General features: G+C 36.8%; 2 protein-coding genes across 4 annotated transcripts; both read right to left on the reverse strand.

Moving 5' to 3' along the window:
* Positions 1 to 11,126: 11,126 nt before the first annotated feature.
* Positions 11,127 to 14,185, reverse strand: BDCG_07648 (cytochrome P450 alkane hydroxylase). Its single transcript, XM_045423431.1, has 4 exons — positions 13,860 to 14,185; positions 13,219 to 13,782; positions 12,470 to 13,043; positions 11,127 to 12,340 (listed from the first exon to the last, which is right to left on the reverse strand). Exons 2-4 carry the CDS (start codon positions 13,379 to 13,381, stop codon positions 11,431 to 11,433), a joined length of 1,647 nt encoding a protein of 548 aa, XP_045278832.1. The 5' UTR covers positions 13,382 to 13,782; positions 13,860 to 14,185; the 3' UTR covers positions 11,127 to 11,430.
* Positions 14,105 to 17,649, reverse strand: BDCG_07649 (N-acetyl-beta-glucosaminidase). Of its 3 annotated transcripts, none has more exons than XM_045423433.1 (3): positions 17,349 to 17,641; positions 14,203 to 17,279; positions 14,105 to 14,128 (listed from the first exon to the last, which is right to left on the reverse strand). In XM_045423433.1, the coding sequence occupies exon 2, from the start codon at positions 17,078 to 17,080 to the stop codon at positions 15,269 to 15,271; it is 1,812 nt and encodes a 603-aa protein (XP_045282239.1). In that variant the 5' UTR covers positions 17,081 to 17,279; positions 17,349 to 17,641; the 3' UTR covers positions 14,105 to 14,128; positions 14,203 to 15,268. The 3 variants fall into 3 exon arrangements, with proteins under 3 accessions (XP_045282239.1, XP_045282240.1, XP_045278833.1); XM_045423434.1 differs by having other exon boundaries at positions 14,203 to 14,740; positions 14,844 to 17,641; XM_045423432.1 differs by having other exon boundaries at positions 14,203 to 17,649.
* Between the last annotated feature and the right edge of the window lie 84 nt (positions 17,650 to 17,733).

The following is a 17,733-nucleotide window of genomic DNA, read 5'->3' on the forward strand; positions in this document are numbered from 1 at the left end:
GAGCTTTGAGATTCATTCTTGAGTCTTTGTATTCATGAACTCTCATTTTCAAATCTGCTACTCTTACTTCAGAGATTTTTGACTGTTTAAGTGTTTTTATATATACTAGAACAGAGGCATTTCTTCTGCTTTGTCTGAACTCAATTGAATTTAGTCATACAGGCTTCTTTCTCAGTTGAATAGAGTTGTATTCTTCTAATTTATTTTTGAGAAGTAGTATTACTTCTTCACAGTCAAAAATTTCAACTGAAATATTATGAAGAATGAATTTGTTTCACTTTTCATCTCTTTCAGATAGAATTATTGTGTTTAGCAAAGATTCTACTGCTGACTTTCAGAGATTCTCATTCTGAATAAGGAATTCAGCACTGAATTCAGGCATTGTAGTCAGAATAATGAAGTTTTCAAAGAATAATAACTCAATTGAAGCTATAACTGGTTTTTGAACTTCAATATCAGTCATCAACTGAGAAAAGAACTGCTGATTAATTTCATTTCTAATTCTGAAAATGAGATTTGAGTTTAGCTTGTTTCTTTGCAGAATGTCCTGGTTTGAGACTTTGAGAATAAGTCTTCTATTTCTGAAGATTTGGAAGTTTTTCTCTTTTTACATTTTCTTTTTCACTTTTCTATGAATAGAGACATGAGCAGTATTCTTCTCAGTTTTCTCAGAATTATAAGCAGGTTTTGAGACAGCAGGTTTAGAGACAGTAGATTCAGCTGCTTGAGCATATGTTTTCTTCTGATTCAAAGAAGAAGAAGAAGTAGGAAAAAAGAAAGAAGAAGAGCAAGATGAAGAGTCAGTGATTGTACTAGAAATTTTCAATGTTTTTGAAACTGTGTTTGAGATTTCAAGTTTGAACTTGATTATCTTCTGTAGTTGTCTAGTCTGAGCATGAAGAATTAACAGAACTTCTTCATTCATCTCACTCAGACACTGCTTTTCAAGAATCTTGCTTGCTTTTTCAAGTTCCTGTATTTCAAGAACTTATTGTTTCTCTATTTCTTCTTTCTTTCTTCTCTTCAGAATTTCAATCTCAGGAATAGCATTTGAGAAAGCATCTTTTTTCACATCAACTGAGTGTACTTTTGAACTCATTGTTCTTACTCAATGAAAAGTTGATCAGACTAATTCAATTGAGATATTTATTAAACTCTTTTGAATTGAAAAGTTGGTCAGACTGTTTCAATTAAGAGGTTTCTAAGTCTGTTTTCAATTGAAAAGTTGATCAGACTATTTCAAAAGAAGAATAACAGACTTTTGTGTATAAAACACCTGATTTTTTTCACACTAGTTCAGTAACTAGGTTAGATTTTTGAAGAGAATCTAATAAACTTAAATTGATTTTTAAGATAAATCAATAAAATCTTTACAATCTCTTTCTTGAGATATAGTGAGAAAAAGTATGATATCAATTGATAGTAAATCAGATGATATGACAGTTTTTAAGAGAAAAACTGACAAAAAATAAATCAATTTTTTGCAGAGAAATTGATTAAAACTATTCAATTTTATTCTAAATCATTCAATTCTCCTCACACAACAAGTGTGCAACTCAAATCAGTTAATAAAGAGTGTAAAAAAGAATTAAGTATTAATGAAAGCTCTTCAGTCACTGAAAAAGTAATTCTTACTTAGAAGAATATGAAATTATGACAGAAAATAACTCTGTTTTTAATTCTTTGTAAGAATATTGTGTAAAACCCAGAGAAAAACACCTTACTTTTTCAAGAGAAGTAAAAAACTATTTCTGAAATCTTTTTTTTGCATTAACTGCTGCAGAAGAATGAGATAGAAACTGCTAAGATATGCACTACTAGACTGGCCGGCGGGACCATGAATTTCACATTTGGTCTCATTTGGTCTGATCTCATACATTTCTTGGCGTGAGTCTCACCAGGACCAAGCCTTAAAAAAATCTGAAAATGGACCATTTCTGAGAGAAATGACGTGAAAAATAACCAGATTTAATTCAAGAACAGTGAAATGAGAGTAATTTTTCAGAATAAACTGTGAAAGATAATCATTCTTTCAAAATCAGAATGAGACTGAGACTGAAGATTAAAATCAGTCTCATTCAGTTCATTCAGTGATTGCTTATATAATCAGAATTTGATAATGATTATTGATAATGCTTATGAAACAACTAAATACATTCTTGTGTAAGTTTATTCTTCACTTTCTCATGAAAACTACACTTCTCTGATATACTGTGATCAGAGGTATTAAACTGTCTGATAATTTCATGTTTTACAATCATGAGTTTCTTGATTATTTCTCCTTGTAATTATCTCTGATAATAGTAATAAATATCTTGACTTGAGTTGAACTTTCACTTCATTTTCACCTCTGTCAATGAAATTGTCAGAATATTATATATCATCAGTGCAACAGTTAAATATGTACTCTTAACAATTTTTCATAACTCTAGAATTGATTTGATGTGTAAATTCATCAGATCATCTTGAAGATAGCAGTCAAATTCAGTTTTATAAGCATGTAGTTTTGCCTGATTTTCAGTTGTAATCAATATATGTAAGTTCTGTTTCAAAGTTAGTATTATAGTTCTATGTAATATAAAGTGTTATCAAAGATTATTACTTACTAGAGAATTATATTTCACTATCTTCACATCTCAAACATCTGCTCATTCAAATCTCTGATAGTTGACATTGTAGTAGTCTCAGACTAATTTGACATATAAGTCTCATTTCTCCTCTGTTCAATCTTGAGAAGTGTAGATATTAACTTGATAAGAGAGATCTAGTAGAGCTGCTACAGTATAGTACTCTGTAAAAGATTGTTTCATTTTACTGTAGTAATATGCCAGTTTATCTCTTATAGCAACAATAGCCTGCGCTATAGCATCATCTCAGACTGAATTTCTTTTTGAGTGATTTAACTGCTTCTCAAGATGAGTAAATAAACTGTTATACACTCATCAGACTGACTGCAGTATTGATGTACAAGTGATTGAGACTGTCTTTATTGTCTTATAAAACTGAAACAGTAAATCAATCATATATTTCAACTGAGTTTACTTTATATCAGAAAGTTTCAATATCTGAATCTTTTCTCAATCAGAGTATTGCACTCAATAATCAATCACTGAATGCAATTGAAGAGCTCAAACAGTCATCTTATATGTTGAACTTTATCATATTCTAACATTCTGTATCATATTCAGTGATGTGACTGATTTGTTTATTTATTGAATATCATGAAATTGTTATTATTGTTTAGAAGAGGTACAAATCACATTAACAATGTTTCAAATCTATGATATTTAAATTATTAGTCAATCTATTCAAAATTAACAGTAGCATTACTAAAAAGCATTATCAAAAAGCAATATTAAAAAGTGTTGTTAAAAAACATTATCTTTTGTAAAGTGAATGCAAAAGTTACTTGAGTAATCACTTTCATCTCATTCTCATTTCAAGAATCAGTTATCTTATTATTCTTCATCTTGATATTAAGATTCTTTATCAGTGTTTGTATCACAAGTTGAACCACATGAGCAATGCAGAGAATATGACCTTATTTATCATTCCAGGAATACAAAGTTAATTTTTGCTTCAAGCTCTTCATCATAGTATAGTTATTCACAGCATTATCAGTTATAATTGTAAGAAGACTGAGACTAATATCTCAATAGTCATTTTTAATCACAGTCATTAATATCTCTGTTATATAATTCTCAGTATGACTACTGATCAATGATTCAAATCTAATTAATGTCTCTTAATAAGTTCAGTTCTCATCAATGTAATAACATGTAACTTTTATAAATACAAGATTGTTTATACTAGTTTATGCATTCACTGTGAGAGACACTCTTTGATGATTCTTCAACTCTGATTCTAGATATTGCATATTGACTTTGTAGTGTATCTCAAGATTGAACTGAAGACAGAATCAATGTGAAATATGAAGATTTAAATTAAGTATTTGAAGAAGTGTTCAGAATTCGGGGTTTTCAATTGATCAAAGAGAAAGATTCAGAGATATACATATATAAAGTAATTATTCACAGAAGTTATCAGATAAGAGTTGTGAAATCAGAGTATTAATACAGAGTTATTTTCACATAATTTTCTTCAAATTAGAAAGTTAGTGTTATTAAAAATCATTATCTGATAGAGTAACTTATCAGCTTAATAGTAATTTTCTGATTATTTTTCTTTTATTGTCTGCATTCTGATGACTTCAGATATTGAGAAATTTCTTCAGAGTCATGATCAGTTTATAATAAATGTTTCTGAATAAAGTTGCAGTGATTGCAGTAAAGAGATGACTCTTCAGTAATCTGCAATGCAATCTGTTAATAATTATTTCATAGTTCATCTCAATATTTATATTGAGTTTTTCATAAATTTCATGATCTGAAATCAGATGTGAAGAATGAAGTAATTATTTATCATGATTGAAAGAGAGTATTCTGTGTTGAATTGTAAATAATATAGACTTTGTGATTCATAGTGATTTCTTAAAGAGTTTATGAATCTTTAATAGAAGTAAAAGAAGTGAAAGAAGTGAATTCAGAAGATATAATAATAATTTGAGAAAGATGATAATTTATTTTCAATAACTGATCACTGATGTATGTAAGAAGAATTAATATAAGAGAAAATAATCTTATTTCTTAACTTAGTTATAATTTTAGTACTAACTCAGATTGAATATCATTGATGTATAAAAGTAAATAAACAATCTTGATTAATCTCTGTTATATTTCTTGAAATATATTAATATTGTGAAAGAGAGTGTTATCAAATTATATTATCAGATAATATCATTAAAAATATATTAATATTGTAAATATCAATGTTGAAAAAATATTGATACTTATACATTATAGTGATTTGTGAATCATGATAGTTAAATATATATATATATATATATCATTTCTGACTTGATTACAACTTGTACAATAATTTTTGAAAACTCAAAATCAATTTTAATTATTAATAATTAAAAACTTAAACTTATAACTAACTAATATAAAAAGAAAGAAATCTACTTCTTCTCTTTCTCATTCTTCTTATCATTCTTCATAATTCACTTCTCATTCTTCTTCTTCTTTTTCTTCTTCTTCTTCTTCTTCTCCTTATCTGAGATGATAATTATCTCAAAATCTCTCTTCACTGCCTTCTCAGAGAAGAATTCTCACTGCTTCTTCTCAGTCAGGTCAACCTGTGTCTCAAAATCCCGCATTTCCTGGTCTGCTGCCTCAGGTTTCATTTCAGTAGTAAGCAGATTGACATGCTCAGAGAGCAGAGCTGTCTTCTCAATATTCTGAATCATGAAGTGCATTCAAGATCTGAACAAGGCCTTAATTTCCTTCTTCTCTGTCAGCTTCTGCTAATCAATTAGAGAACAGAAGTATTATCAAAAATTGTTATCTTTTAATAAAAAACTTATCAGTTTTAGCTTCTTTACTTTCTACTTTAATATCTTCTTAATCTTCTTCTGTCACTGCTTATTTGCAGTAATACTCTTCTTCTCTCTCTCTCTCTTTATCTTGATCTTAAATCATTCTCACAACTTCTTCTGATTTCATCACTACTGTATAAGACTCTTCACTGTCTTTTTTTTCAATCTCTCACAGGCAGTGCTATTTACATTATTTCTATACTTAGTTCAGTCTAAATCTATCAGAAGTGTTACTTAAAATTGTTATCATTCTACTCTCTTACAGAGTCTCTTCAAAGCATTATAATATGTCTTACAATCTGTCTCTCTGCGCTTGAACACCTTCTTCTTCTCTTTCTCTAATCTGTGACAGTGCTCACGCGCCTTGATGGTCTGCAGAACCGCAGAATATTTGAAGAGAAATAACATGATTGATTTTGATGAGTATTGAGAGAGAAGGTGAAGACAGGCAATGATATGATAATAATGATAATAATAATAATGATGATAGTGATAATGATAGTGATGATAATAATGATGATAATGATGATGATGATAATAAAAGAGAAAGTGCATCAGAATATAATATTGACTTATCAAACATAAAGAGATAAAGAAACTATTAACAGCTTTCAGAGATATACAGAAACAGCTACAGTGTTACATAGTAACATTATCTTCATTCAATGCATATACTATTGATATTCTTTGTATACATTTATCATATAATCTATATCAGAAATACATGCAGAAAATAGATCTTTATTACTAGAGAGAATGATTACAGTGATTCTCTATTTTTATATTATAAAGATAAGTTATTCTCATTTCTTTCTTCTCTCTTTTCTCTTCTTCTTCAATTCATCACTAAGTTCAAGCTGATATGAAAACTATTAAAATACTCATAGAAATCCTCAAATTGAAGAGTATAAACTAATCAAATTTTAAATGTAGATGAATCAAATTAATTCAATAATACTAATTATTCATTTTCTTCTTAATAAAACAACAGTTGCATCTTCTTCTTTCTCTCTCTTAAATAAAACATAGCTCATGAAAAGTGAGTATCACGCCAGGTCATAATAATCAACACAGCCTCAGCATGCAGAGTTATATACACACAGTACATGCTGAACTGAGAGACTGTGTGAATTGCAAACTGACAGCAGTATCTCAGAAAGAGCTGTGCAGTGTGAGAAAGCTGTAACTCTCAGTTACATATGCAGAGAGTGAATCACTGTAGTAAGTGCATATGCATTACATAGAAGTAACACTTTTTAGTAACACTCAGTCTCTGATATCATGAAAATAGAGTCTCTCTGTGAGATCTGTTTTTATCAGAAGTTGAAGAATCTTATATTTCTCAAGATCATCTTTATACATCTTATCTGTGAAATTGATGAGAAGAATCATCAATTTCAGTATTCTGTTCTTAATGTTATTCAAGTGACAGCAGAGTTCACTCTGACCACACTTTTTAAGTGTATATTTTCTAATTATTCATATTTATACAGATATATACTGATTATTTATTAGATGATGTTAAGATAATAACTTATTACAGCTGTGTTACTCTCACTGTAAGAGATACATAGTTGATAATGAATATTACAAAGACTCTGAAAAGTGAGTATTTTAAGAGTGCTGTGACTCTGCAATCTTGATTTTTTTTATTTTTATTTTTTATTTTTTTGTTTTTATTTTTTGTTTTTTTCTTTTCCTTTTCTTTTTTTTTTTAAATGTGATTTTTTCTTGTGTTTATTTTGTTTTTTGTTTTTTGTTTTTTTTTGTATTTTATATTTTTTTCATAATTAAAATTATATGAATTATGATCTGTGTTCAGAAAAGTAATGATATTTAATAATACTCTCTATTGAATTTTCAACAAATGAGTACTATGTTATGATATTATGTAAGTGAGAAGTGATTTCATAGTCTCATTTAATATCATTCTCAATAATGAGATCAGAATGAAAATGTGACTAAGAATTCAAATATATTCTTTATTCAGAACTAGATTTTTATTTGAAAAGTGAATCTGAGATCTTTAATATTTGAAATAATGTGATTTGAAATTAATGTGATGAACACAAATCATGATCAGAAGTAATGCTTTTAGATAATATGATAACTGTAAAGTTTGATTCTGATCTCAGACACGGTCACATGATCAGTCTATACACTACTGTATACTCTCTATCAAGACTTTCCCTCTTCAGAGTCTTGATATTATAGAGAATATAAGTCTGTTTCTATATAATAATGTAAATATTGCCAGCAGGATGTAGAGAAACTGGTTATTTATATCTCAAAATAAAAGACTTTATCAATGATTATATTAATATAGAGTTAATTCTCAAATTCAATAGAAATCTAGTGTTGCTGTTCTCAATCTCTTGCAGAATCTATTGAATATTGAGGTATTAAAACTAGATTTAATATATCTCACTATGCAGGGATCAAAGGCTCAGTCAGATCTTGAGATATACTGATTTTATAGTTGTCGTGTCTGCTGATTATGTATTGAGTACAGTTGCTGAGGTATCTTTTTGTACTTTTCTGTCGGGGATGGGCCAGATTGAGAGGGGTGGTACGAGGGTGAGACTTGGCGTTGATGTCTAGACTCTAGATACACTGAAGACAGACCGCGGAGGTTGCACTTCAGAAGTGGCCATTGGTTATGTGCTTGATATTATCGCCGAGGTATCTTTTTGTATTTTTCTGCCGGGGATGGGCCAGATTAGGAAGGGCGGTACAAGGGTGGGACTTGGTGTTGGTGTTTTGGAACATCAAAGATGGACAGGGTTTTCGCGGAGGTCGCTCCTCAGATATCTCCACAACTACAGATTGGGGATCTTCCAAAATCGAGAAGATTGATGCATATGGCTAGGTCTCTTCACCTTACAATTTGTATGGCAATTTGGCCCGGGGTTGTGGTGTGGTAGGGGAGAATGGGGGATAATCCCACGCAGGAGTTCCGAACGACGTCTGGTTCACATTTGGCTGGATAACTCCACCACCACACGGGGTATGCGGTCGGCGATGGGGTCAAAATGCTTGTATGATCGAGGGCTTTTTGATGGATCTATCGGCGGGTTCTTATTCGAAAAATCGAGCGAGTTCGTGGTGGAGCGGTTGAGTGAAGCAGTATTGTTTTACTGTTATTAATAATACAGCTACATCAACAGCATTCATATCAACTTTAAGAATTTATAGATCTTAACTGTCAAATTCATTAAATCACTGAGCAGATGTTAAAAAACACTCACATTATAAAGAATTTAAAAACACTGTTAAGTGAGAATGAGATAGTATATCTCTGCAGAATATATATAAAATTACTAGTAAATTATAGAGAAATATTTCAGTTATTTCTCTATAATAAGTATTCATCTATAAATTTAATGATGAAGGTTTTCTTTTGAAATACAAAGCTTATATCTGTGTATATAAAGATCTTCAATCAATCACAGATCTCACTATAAAAGCTTATATACTAGCTATCAGAGATCTCTGAATCTTATTAACTTTAACTGCAGTATTAGATCTAGATATAGAACAGCTAGATGAAATTAATGTCTTTATTAATAGTGATATTAATGAGTTAGTATATGTGAAACTATCTGATAAATGATGAAAGTTGAAGAGAATATAAAATTTGAAGTGTATAAATCATGTACTAAAACTTTTATAAGCACTATATAAATTATATAAATTATCTCTTCTCTGGTTAAATGAACTATCTTTAATATTGAGAATACTAGACTTTATCTCTATATCAGAGAATCAATATCTCTTCTTTAATAATCAATTAATTATCTTCTTCTATATAAATGATATTATTATTCTATTGTGATGAGAAGATTTAAAAGAAAGAGATTAACTAATTAAAAATCTTAAAAACATCTACAAGATCTGATAAATAAGAGATTTAAAATAATTTCTTAATATGTGAATAATATATGATTATCTTAATTTAAAGCTCTGACTATGTCAGAATGTCTATATTAATAAGATAGTTAATATATATTATCTTACACATGTCTGTAAGATATATATCTCACTAACTGATACTCTGTTAAAGTCTTTTAACAAGTCAGTCATATCTATAAAAATTCATTATTATTAATAATGTATCAGCTTCTGCATCTACTCAGCAGTGATAACTTACTCTAATATTATATATATAGTGAGTAAACTAGCTATATTCATAATAAATTCATTAGAACATTACTTATCAGAGATGAATAGAATAATATTTTATCTATATAATATAAAAAATCTCACTATTTAATATAATAATAATATTGACAGATCTTTATAACTTAATCTCAAATCTGAAATTATTAAAGCTGTCAGTAATATCTCTTTTCCAGATTATCTGAATCACTGCTCTATATAAGAATATATCTTCAAACTATTCAGTGAGACTGTTGATTAAAAATTAAATAGATAGATAATTATAACTATATCTATTACAGAAGCTGAGCTTATTATTATTTTATAAGCTGATAAAAAGTCTATCTGATGAGATAGATTCTTTTAACATATTTAATTTAAATCTGATTACAAGATCTGTATTTAATGTGATAACTGTCAAACTATTAATATTCTTATGAAGAAAGATCTCTCTATAATCATGAAGCTCTGTCATGACTCATATTAATATATATAAAAGCTGACTCTGAGAACATGTTCAATTCAGTGATATTACAGTTGATTAAGTGCCTACAGCTCAGATGCTAGTGAATGACCTCACTAAGGCTCTGCCATGCCAGAAACATATGAAATTCATCAAGATGCTAGGCCTAGTTGATATATCAGATATTATCAAGATATAAGCAGAATAAATAATCTATCTTGATGTAATCTTTACAGATTCATCTACACTCTTTATACTACAGATTCATCTATACTCTTTTTGTTACAGCTTCATTTACACTTTCATTTACATGTTACATTTGCTGAAGAAGGTGTGTCAGAAAAAAGAGATTATACACTACTGAACATTATCAATATTGTATTACTACAATGTTTCTCATCATTATCAGCTTACTATAACACTTGTCTAATACTTACTTATACTAGCTCTCTTGGCTCACACATATATTTTACTATAAATAGCTCTATCTTTTGTATGAAATAGATATATTAGAGAGTGTACAGATAATATAACAAGCAGATCTTGATACACATAAGATTCATATGTCTCCAACATATTCATCCGTGACACCCATTCCGACACATCGAATCCTGCCTCGTCACGGTATATGGTGCCCTCCTTCTGGATTGACCCAAAGAAAGTGTCTGACATGGATGAAAGAATTTATATGGATCATATGTAAACTGAGTGGTACCTGATACTGATAGATTGCTCGTATGGGCAAATATGCGAGGCTGGATGTCGCTGATATTGGGGTCAACGTCCTAGGTTATATACTTCCGTAAAAGCGAACCTCAACAACTCTTGAGAAATCAGCTAGCCAGGCTGTGTTTTATAGGCCGTCGGAGGGGGATATTGGATCACGACATATTGCTGGTCTTAGACAGCAACTTCTTCCCACCTCTAGAGCCTAGGGTTCTCGATTGCTGGAGCACGCCAAGTAATCTACATGGTGTTCAATTAAGTAGAGTCAATATTTCAGATGTGGAGCAAAATTGTTTATCACCAGGGATGCTATACGCATACGCATAGTACGGAGTAGTATGTTGAGAGATAGGATTATGTGGAATTAAGCTTTTACATTGAAAAACATCGAAAAAGCCGAATGGCTCCTTTTATATTTTGTTATTTATTTATTTTGCCATGAGAAGATCATATATACACGAAAAAGGTATGATAAACCCAGGTTGTTCGTTCACTCAGTAAATCATCCCCTTTACTTCTGCAAAGAAGTTTCGCACCTGCAATTAACAAGAAAAGGGCATCCCCCCCAAAAAATCCATCCGTAGAACATCAACTAGACATCAAGTACCTATCTACTCCACTCAACCCTCCCCTTACAAATATCTAACTACTCCCCCTTATCCCCCTTCACAAACACCATATTCAATTCCTCACCAGGGCTCAACGTCACATCAAACTTGAACGGCGGATCCTGACCCACAGGCGCCGCCCCAACAGCCTGAATTTCACTGAAATTCTGCAAGATTCTCGCAACCGTATACCCCATCTCCAACATAGCAAACTGCTGTCCCAGACAGATGCGCGGCCCGCCATTGAACGGAATGAAATGCCACGGCTTCGGTTGCCAGCCTGACGTCCACCGCTCTGGGATCCAGAGCAACGGGTCGAAGTAGGGGATGGACCGCTTCTCGTCGCTACCTGTAGTTGCTACCCCCATTCCTAGTGCGGGCGGGGGCGGGGGCGCGTCGTACAGATCGCGCCGCCGCTGCATGTTCATGGTCGAGTAGAGGATGCGCGTGTTGTTGGGGATGCCAATGGGGGAGCGGCCGTCGGGCCCGCCGCCGCGGGGAAGGCTGGTGTCTGTCAGTGCGTGGCGGACGTTGAAGGGCACGACGGGGTACAGGCGCATTGTCTCGTTGAGCACGGCGGTTAGGTATTTCATCTCCTTGAGGTCGGAGTAGCTGGGTTTACGGCTGGTTCCGAGACGGTCGATGACGTCTGTGCGGAGTCGGCCGACGACTGTTGGATTGCGGGAGAGCTCGAAGAGGCAGAAGGAGAGGGTGGCGGCGGTGGTGTCGCGTCCTGCGAGGAGGATGGCGACGAGTTGGTCGCGGATTACTTTAGGATCCTTGGTGAAGCGGGCGAGGGCGTGGAGGAAGGTGTCCTTTTTGGAGAGCTTCTTGTCGAGTTCTTCGGTGCTGAGAGTGAGGACCTCGTCGATGAAGGGTTGCATGAAGTCGTCCATTTTCTTGAGATTTATGCGGAACTCTTTGCGGGATAATAGGGGGCTGATGGGTCTACAAAAAGGGGGGAAATATTGGGTTAGCTAAACAAGCAATAGAAACACCCCTTTCCTTCTCCCTTTTTTTCTTAAAATATAAAAATTTTAAAATAGATCAGTGAGCGCAGGGCATGTTCCGACTTACCCAGCTCTAAACAAAGTCGACTGGCGATGGAGGACGTATTGGAAAGACTCTGCGAATACAGTTTTCGGGTCATCCAAGCTATCAACACTCTGGCCGAGGAGGTAATCCGTGGCTGCATCGAGAGTAAAGCGGAAGAACAGTGCTGCGACATCGACAACTTTTCCTTTCCCAGGCTTATTATTATTCCCTTCTAGATAAGGAATGAGTTTCTGGATGTGCTTTTCGAAGTTCTCCGTATCGACAATTCTATCCCTTGCAAACATGGGTCGGATCAGATGGCGCGATCTGGACCACAGCTCGCCGTCCGTAGCGAAGATGCTGTCACCCAGGAACTCCCTCCATTCTTCGTGGAAGCGCTGGCCTTTCCCGTAATCAGCAAATTGGCCGGTCAGGACAGCCTTGATGTTCTCTGGGTCGACGGTGTATATAGCACGGAAAGTAGAATTCCCGTTTATCTCTAGAGTAGATGACGGATCACCGTTGGGTAAAGGTAAGGCGGCAAGCTGGTCCCGCCAGAATTTAAGCTCCTCTCTCTTTCCTGCCGCCTTGAAAGATTTATATATGAAATCGAGGCCTGCATAAATTTTTCAACGTTAGCGATTTAGTTTTCACTTCCCCACATATTGATATGCTAGTACAAATAATTCTCCATCGCCCCTCTCCGCATGACAACTCTTTATCATATCTCCAACGTACAGGATGGAAATAACAGCAGCAACTATTTGAAAAAATCGAACATATTAACTCACCTACTGGGAGGTATGTTGGAACAACCGGGGCATGTGATCCCAAGCGCCTAATTTTGCGCTCGATCTGGATTCTGCGAATCCAGTACACAATGAAGGAAAAACCAAATATGCCCACGACAGCCCTCGCCGGCGTTAAGTTTTGGATCAACTCCGCAACAATCATCTTCGCAGTGGATGTGCTCCCAGCACTTCAAACACTTGTATATATATTTACTTCCACGGCTTGGGGAAAGGTGAGACTTTTCAGGCGGATATTGGAATGATATATGTTCCACACGCACCCTTATCGGGTCGTCCACCTATAGGGGGGGGGAACCCTATGCCCCGCCTTCGTATGGCTGGGGGTGATTTCAGACCAAGACAGCAGGGAGAGAGAAGAGGTTTCAATAATTAGAGACGGTGTTTTGCACCACTGCGGAACTATTCCGGCCGATCCAAACGAAATAGAGTCTAGAATGATACCTCCCAGCTCTATCAGACGGGCGAATCTCGGCACTGGCGAAGGGGAGAGCTCCTTGGACATGAAGAGAATGGAAGGAGAAGAAAGAAGGAAATGACAACATCCTAATAATCATCCTATAAGAATATATATCACGGATGGATCAGACAGAGGTCCAACAGCGGGGGAAAAACCATCTCACCGGGCCGGCTTAACTCCACATATCGGCTTCACAGGGGGTTGACGGAGACTGGCTTGCTTGTTGATGTTCACAATAAATAATATCAATTGGATGCATTATTATTCCCGACGAAAGTGAGGTCGGTTCGGTTCTCATTCGTTTTTCTCCACCTCAACTCCTAGTTAGTTAGTAGTTACACGTATCAACTTTCTCCTCCTTTCAAGCAGCTTCCTGTTGCTGGACGTACTCGTACTCGATTTCGCTCAGCAATAGACCAGACGCTATGTACTCTATATGTTGTCAAAAGTGATTTTTCTTTGAATCATGCATATGCGCGGGCTTTTCGCGGGTTATTCATGCTTACTCCTTACTACATATATGCACGCTTGCTTGCTTTGCTTTGCTTTGCTTGCTGAATGGTCCATTTATTAGAGTGCTTAACTACAGTTCGCCTACTACCTAGGGTCATCTTATCGCTGGCACATACATACGGAGTACACATCTACATGTCATTGAATGAAGGCCAAATCAGGCGCATCCGATTCCTAAAATCTTAAGAAAGACGTTGCCATGAGTCTACGCGGCGTACATAATTTACATGGTCAAAGAAAAGAAGAAACAACTTTGATATCATCATTTCATGTTCCCCAGATGCAGTCTCGTACCAAAATCCTCACACAAACCCAACCCCTACCTAGCAGCCGGCGGTACCTCCTCGCGCACACACAACTAAATGTCCCATCCCTGAGTAAGTTTGAAGGCACGGCCTGCAAAAAAGTACGCCGGGGGTGCTTTGGCTCGTTTAGCCCTTCCCCGCAAACCCACGATGGTGAGTCGTGACGCCGTACGATGTGCCCAATAATTGGCTGGAGCAGGACTAACCAAGACGCGCTAAAATGCTTCTGTATCGAGGCCTCGGTGTCAGATGAAGATTCTGGGGCTCTGGGACGGGGACCGGGGGAATGTTGATGTCCGGGGTAAAAATAATTTTGGTGATGGTTTAACCTTAGAATAATATCCATGATGGACGTGGAAGTGCGTCTGCTGGAAGTTCTGCCCCTGTCTATTTAAATGTTTTTTTCCCCAATGGCTGAAGGGGTGTGAAAGGTTGTGTTTATTATTTTGTGAAATAAATTAAAAGTTGCCTGACGGCACATATTTTTATGATTGATTGGTGGTGGATATTTTCATCCTTGTTTCATTCATTCATTTCCCTCATAGACATTTCTTTTAGCACGTGAAAGATTTCCTCGAGGACTCGCGGGGTTACAATTATTCAATTTAATTCTTCATAGCCGAAAACCAGTAACTGGTCATTACCCACACGCCCCCACCACCACCGTTTCCTCCCCCCAATATGGACGTCTTCAAAAACCCTAAAACGTCACAAGTGAAACCCGAGGAGGGGAAATCCCAAATTCCGCTCCACTTTACAACTCGCAGCTCCCCTCCCTCATGAGACAATACGTCATCTGTGCCAAGCTGGCTCCAACACCCAAATCGATCACAGCGCGCTCGCGCCATTCGCTCAGGCGATACGACGCATCCTGAATCTGATTCGTGGTCCGCGGCCCGCTCCAGAGTACCTCTGCGGCTGCGGCTGCCCGGGGCCAGACCATCATGTCAAGGACGATCGGGTCAACGTGCTCCGACCACATGTGCGTCTCCCCGCCTTCAATCAGATGGTGCAGATCCTCTGAAATTCCCTCCAGGGGGTTATACATGTACATGTGCTTCCAGTTCTTTTTCGGGCTGCACCAGTCGAGGAAGGGTTCTTTGATTGCGGTCGAGCCTGGTTTGGGGTTTACGTAGATTCCCTGTCCACAGTCGAGGTACCAGGCGTCGCCGGAGCCGAAGATTGTGCGGTATCCGCGGTCCAAGAGATGTTTGACGGCGGATGAGTTGCGCCATGCTTGTACGATTATATCGGTTTTCTCGGTTGGGGAGGGAGAGAGTGTTAGGTCCCAGTCTGCCACGAGTTCCTCCCAGACAATTGGCGTGAGCCCTGCTTCGCGGATGGCGGTGTGAAGACGTGTTACGACAGCTTGAAGTAAGGGGCGGAGGACGGCCTCATCGCTCGACCCGATTGCCTCTTCGAGAAGATATGTATTGAGATTGAATTCATCACCTCCCGTGTGGAAATAGCGGGTAAATGGCGAGACGCGAGGAAGCAAATCTGCCATCAGCTTGTCGAGGAACTCATCTACGTCTGACGAATTTAACTTGATTTGCCCGCTCGGGGGTTGGAGCGCGTACTTGTCCCATTCATCGGCTAGGAAGGCGGACACCAGTTCGGGAAACGCGTATCCAATCGAGCCCGTGTGGCCGGGCATGTCGATTTCTAGGAATACTGAAACACCCCGTTCGAGGCCATAAATTTGGATATCCGACAGCTGGGAAGACGTCAATATTAGACTGGGATGGTAGGCCCCCTTGGCCGCTAATTCAGGTATGGAGGGGATATCCAACGGCCATGATTGGGAATCCGTTGCGTGGATGTGAAGACGGTTCATCTTTGCAGAAGCCATGGTATCAATTGTTCGTTTAATATCCTCTGGCGTGTACGCGTTTCTAGATATATCAAGGTTCAAGCCACGGTGACTCCATTTAGGGGCGTCCGATATGGAAATGGGTGCGTACGGGGTATATACCCCCGGCCCCGAAGAATGTGCATAGAACAGCTGGCTAAAGGTTTGGAATGCACGGATAGTTCCGATGGCGGATTTTGTCGAAATAGTTGCTTCGCCAGTGGCAGATATTTCAATCTTGTAGCTTTCGTCTTCATGTATGTAGTCTCGCGTTTCCGCCCCTGGCTTGCTTTCAGAGCCTTGGTTGATGACTACTTGGCGGATAACTGCATGTTGTCCATCCAAGGCAGGTTCAAAGGTGCTATTCCGTGGATGGAATTTCCAAGGTACGAATTTGGTGCGGTATATTTCTTTCCCAGCGCGTTTAATAGCCTTCCGGACTACTTTAGCAACACTTGGAACAGGTATGCCTGTAGCCTTAGGTTTTCTCAACCAGGGTGTCTGGAAGAAGTCTAGGACTTCCGCCAAGTCCACATATGTAGAGAAATAATCCACATCTCCAGGGGCGTTGCCTGCACAATTAGGCTGGTAGGAGAATTCCGCAGAAGAGGCGAGCCACAAGGTTGTGTTGCCATGCTTGAACTCCTGCGGCTGAGGCCAGAGCGCCAGAGAAAAGGGAACGACAGTGAGTAAGGTCACAAAAGAGAGCAGCATTGTGAGATAAACGGCGACGCTGGAGTGGAGAATGTCTGGCAGTACAAAGGGAGAAGAAGAAATGAATGAGGATCACAGCTGGTAGTACTTGAAAAGAACGACGCGGAAGAGTCAACAAAGATTACGTTTATTTCTCTTCAAACGGGCGATCAGCTTAATTCTTGTCAGAAGTAGCTGCAGTCTCACTTATGGAAGTGTCCTGAAGAGGAGAATCCTCAGTGAATATCACACTTCGTTCGCCAATTCTCGTCGTACTGGCAACACTTACGAGGAAAAGGAAGGGTGAAACACATGCTGTATAGCAAGCGGGAAATTCAAGCTGGACAATAGGATACTTTGCTGATGCATCTCCCCAATTAATGTAGGATCCTTAAGTAGCTACATATGCATGCCACTTGGGTGGAACCGGTGGGAGGGAACTTATGGAGCCATCACAATGAAACACTGCATTACATCTTAGAGTTCCTTTACAAATGAATGAAATAATGAAGACACATAATCTGAACCAAAGCTAGTGATTGAAGATACAAAGATGTACCTAGCATTGGAACTGTTTTGAAACTTGAGTCTTACAAAAAACCTTCCAACAAGGAAATTGGAACTTCTGATTACCTGTCTAAAACCACTCCCACTAATACCTTTGCTGGGTTAAG

This window comes from Blastomyces dermatitidis (genome assembly GCF_000003525.1).
Source record: "Blastomyces dermatitidis ER-3 genomic scaffold supercont1.9, whole genome shotgun sequence".
NCBI lineage: Eukaryota > Fungi > Ascomycota > Eurotiomycetes > Onygenales > Ajellomycetaceae > Blastomyces > Blastomyces dermatitidis.

Coding starts and splice junctions, on each gene's coding strand:
- BDCG_07649 (XM_045423432.1), bottom strand. CDS start 17,080: ATGCTGCTCTCTTTTGTGACCTTACTCACTGTCGTTCCCTTTTCTCTG.
- BDCG_07648 (XM_045423431.1), bottom strand. CDS start 13,381: ATGATTGTTGCGGAGTTGATCCAAAACTTAACGCCGGCGAGGGCTGTC. Junction 13,044..13,218: donor TCCAACATACCTCCCAGTAG/GTGAGTTAATAT, acceptor AAATTTATGCAG/GCCTCGATTTCATATATAAA. Junction 12,341..12,469: donor TCGACTTTGTTTAGAGCTGG/GTAAGTCGGAAC, acceptor CCCTTTTTGTAG/ACCCATCAGCCCCCTATTAT.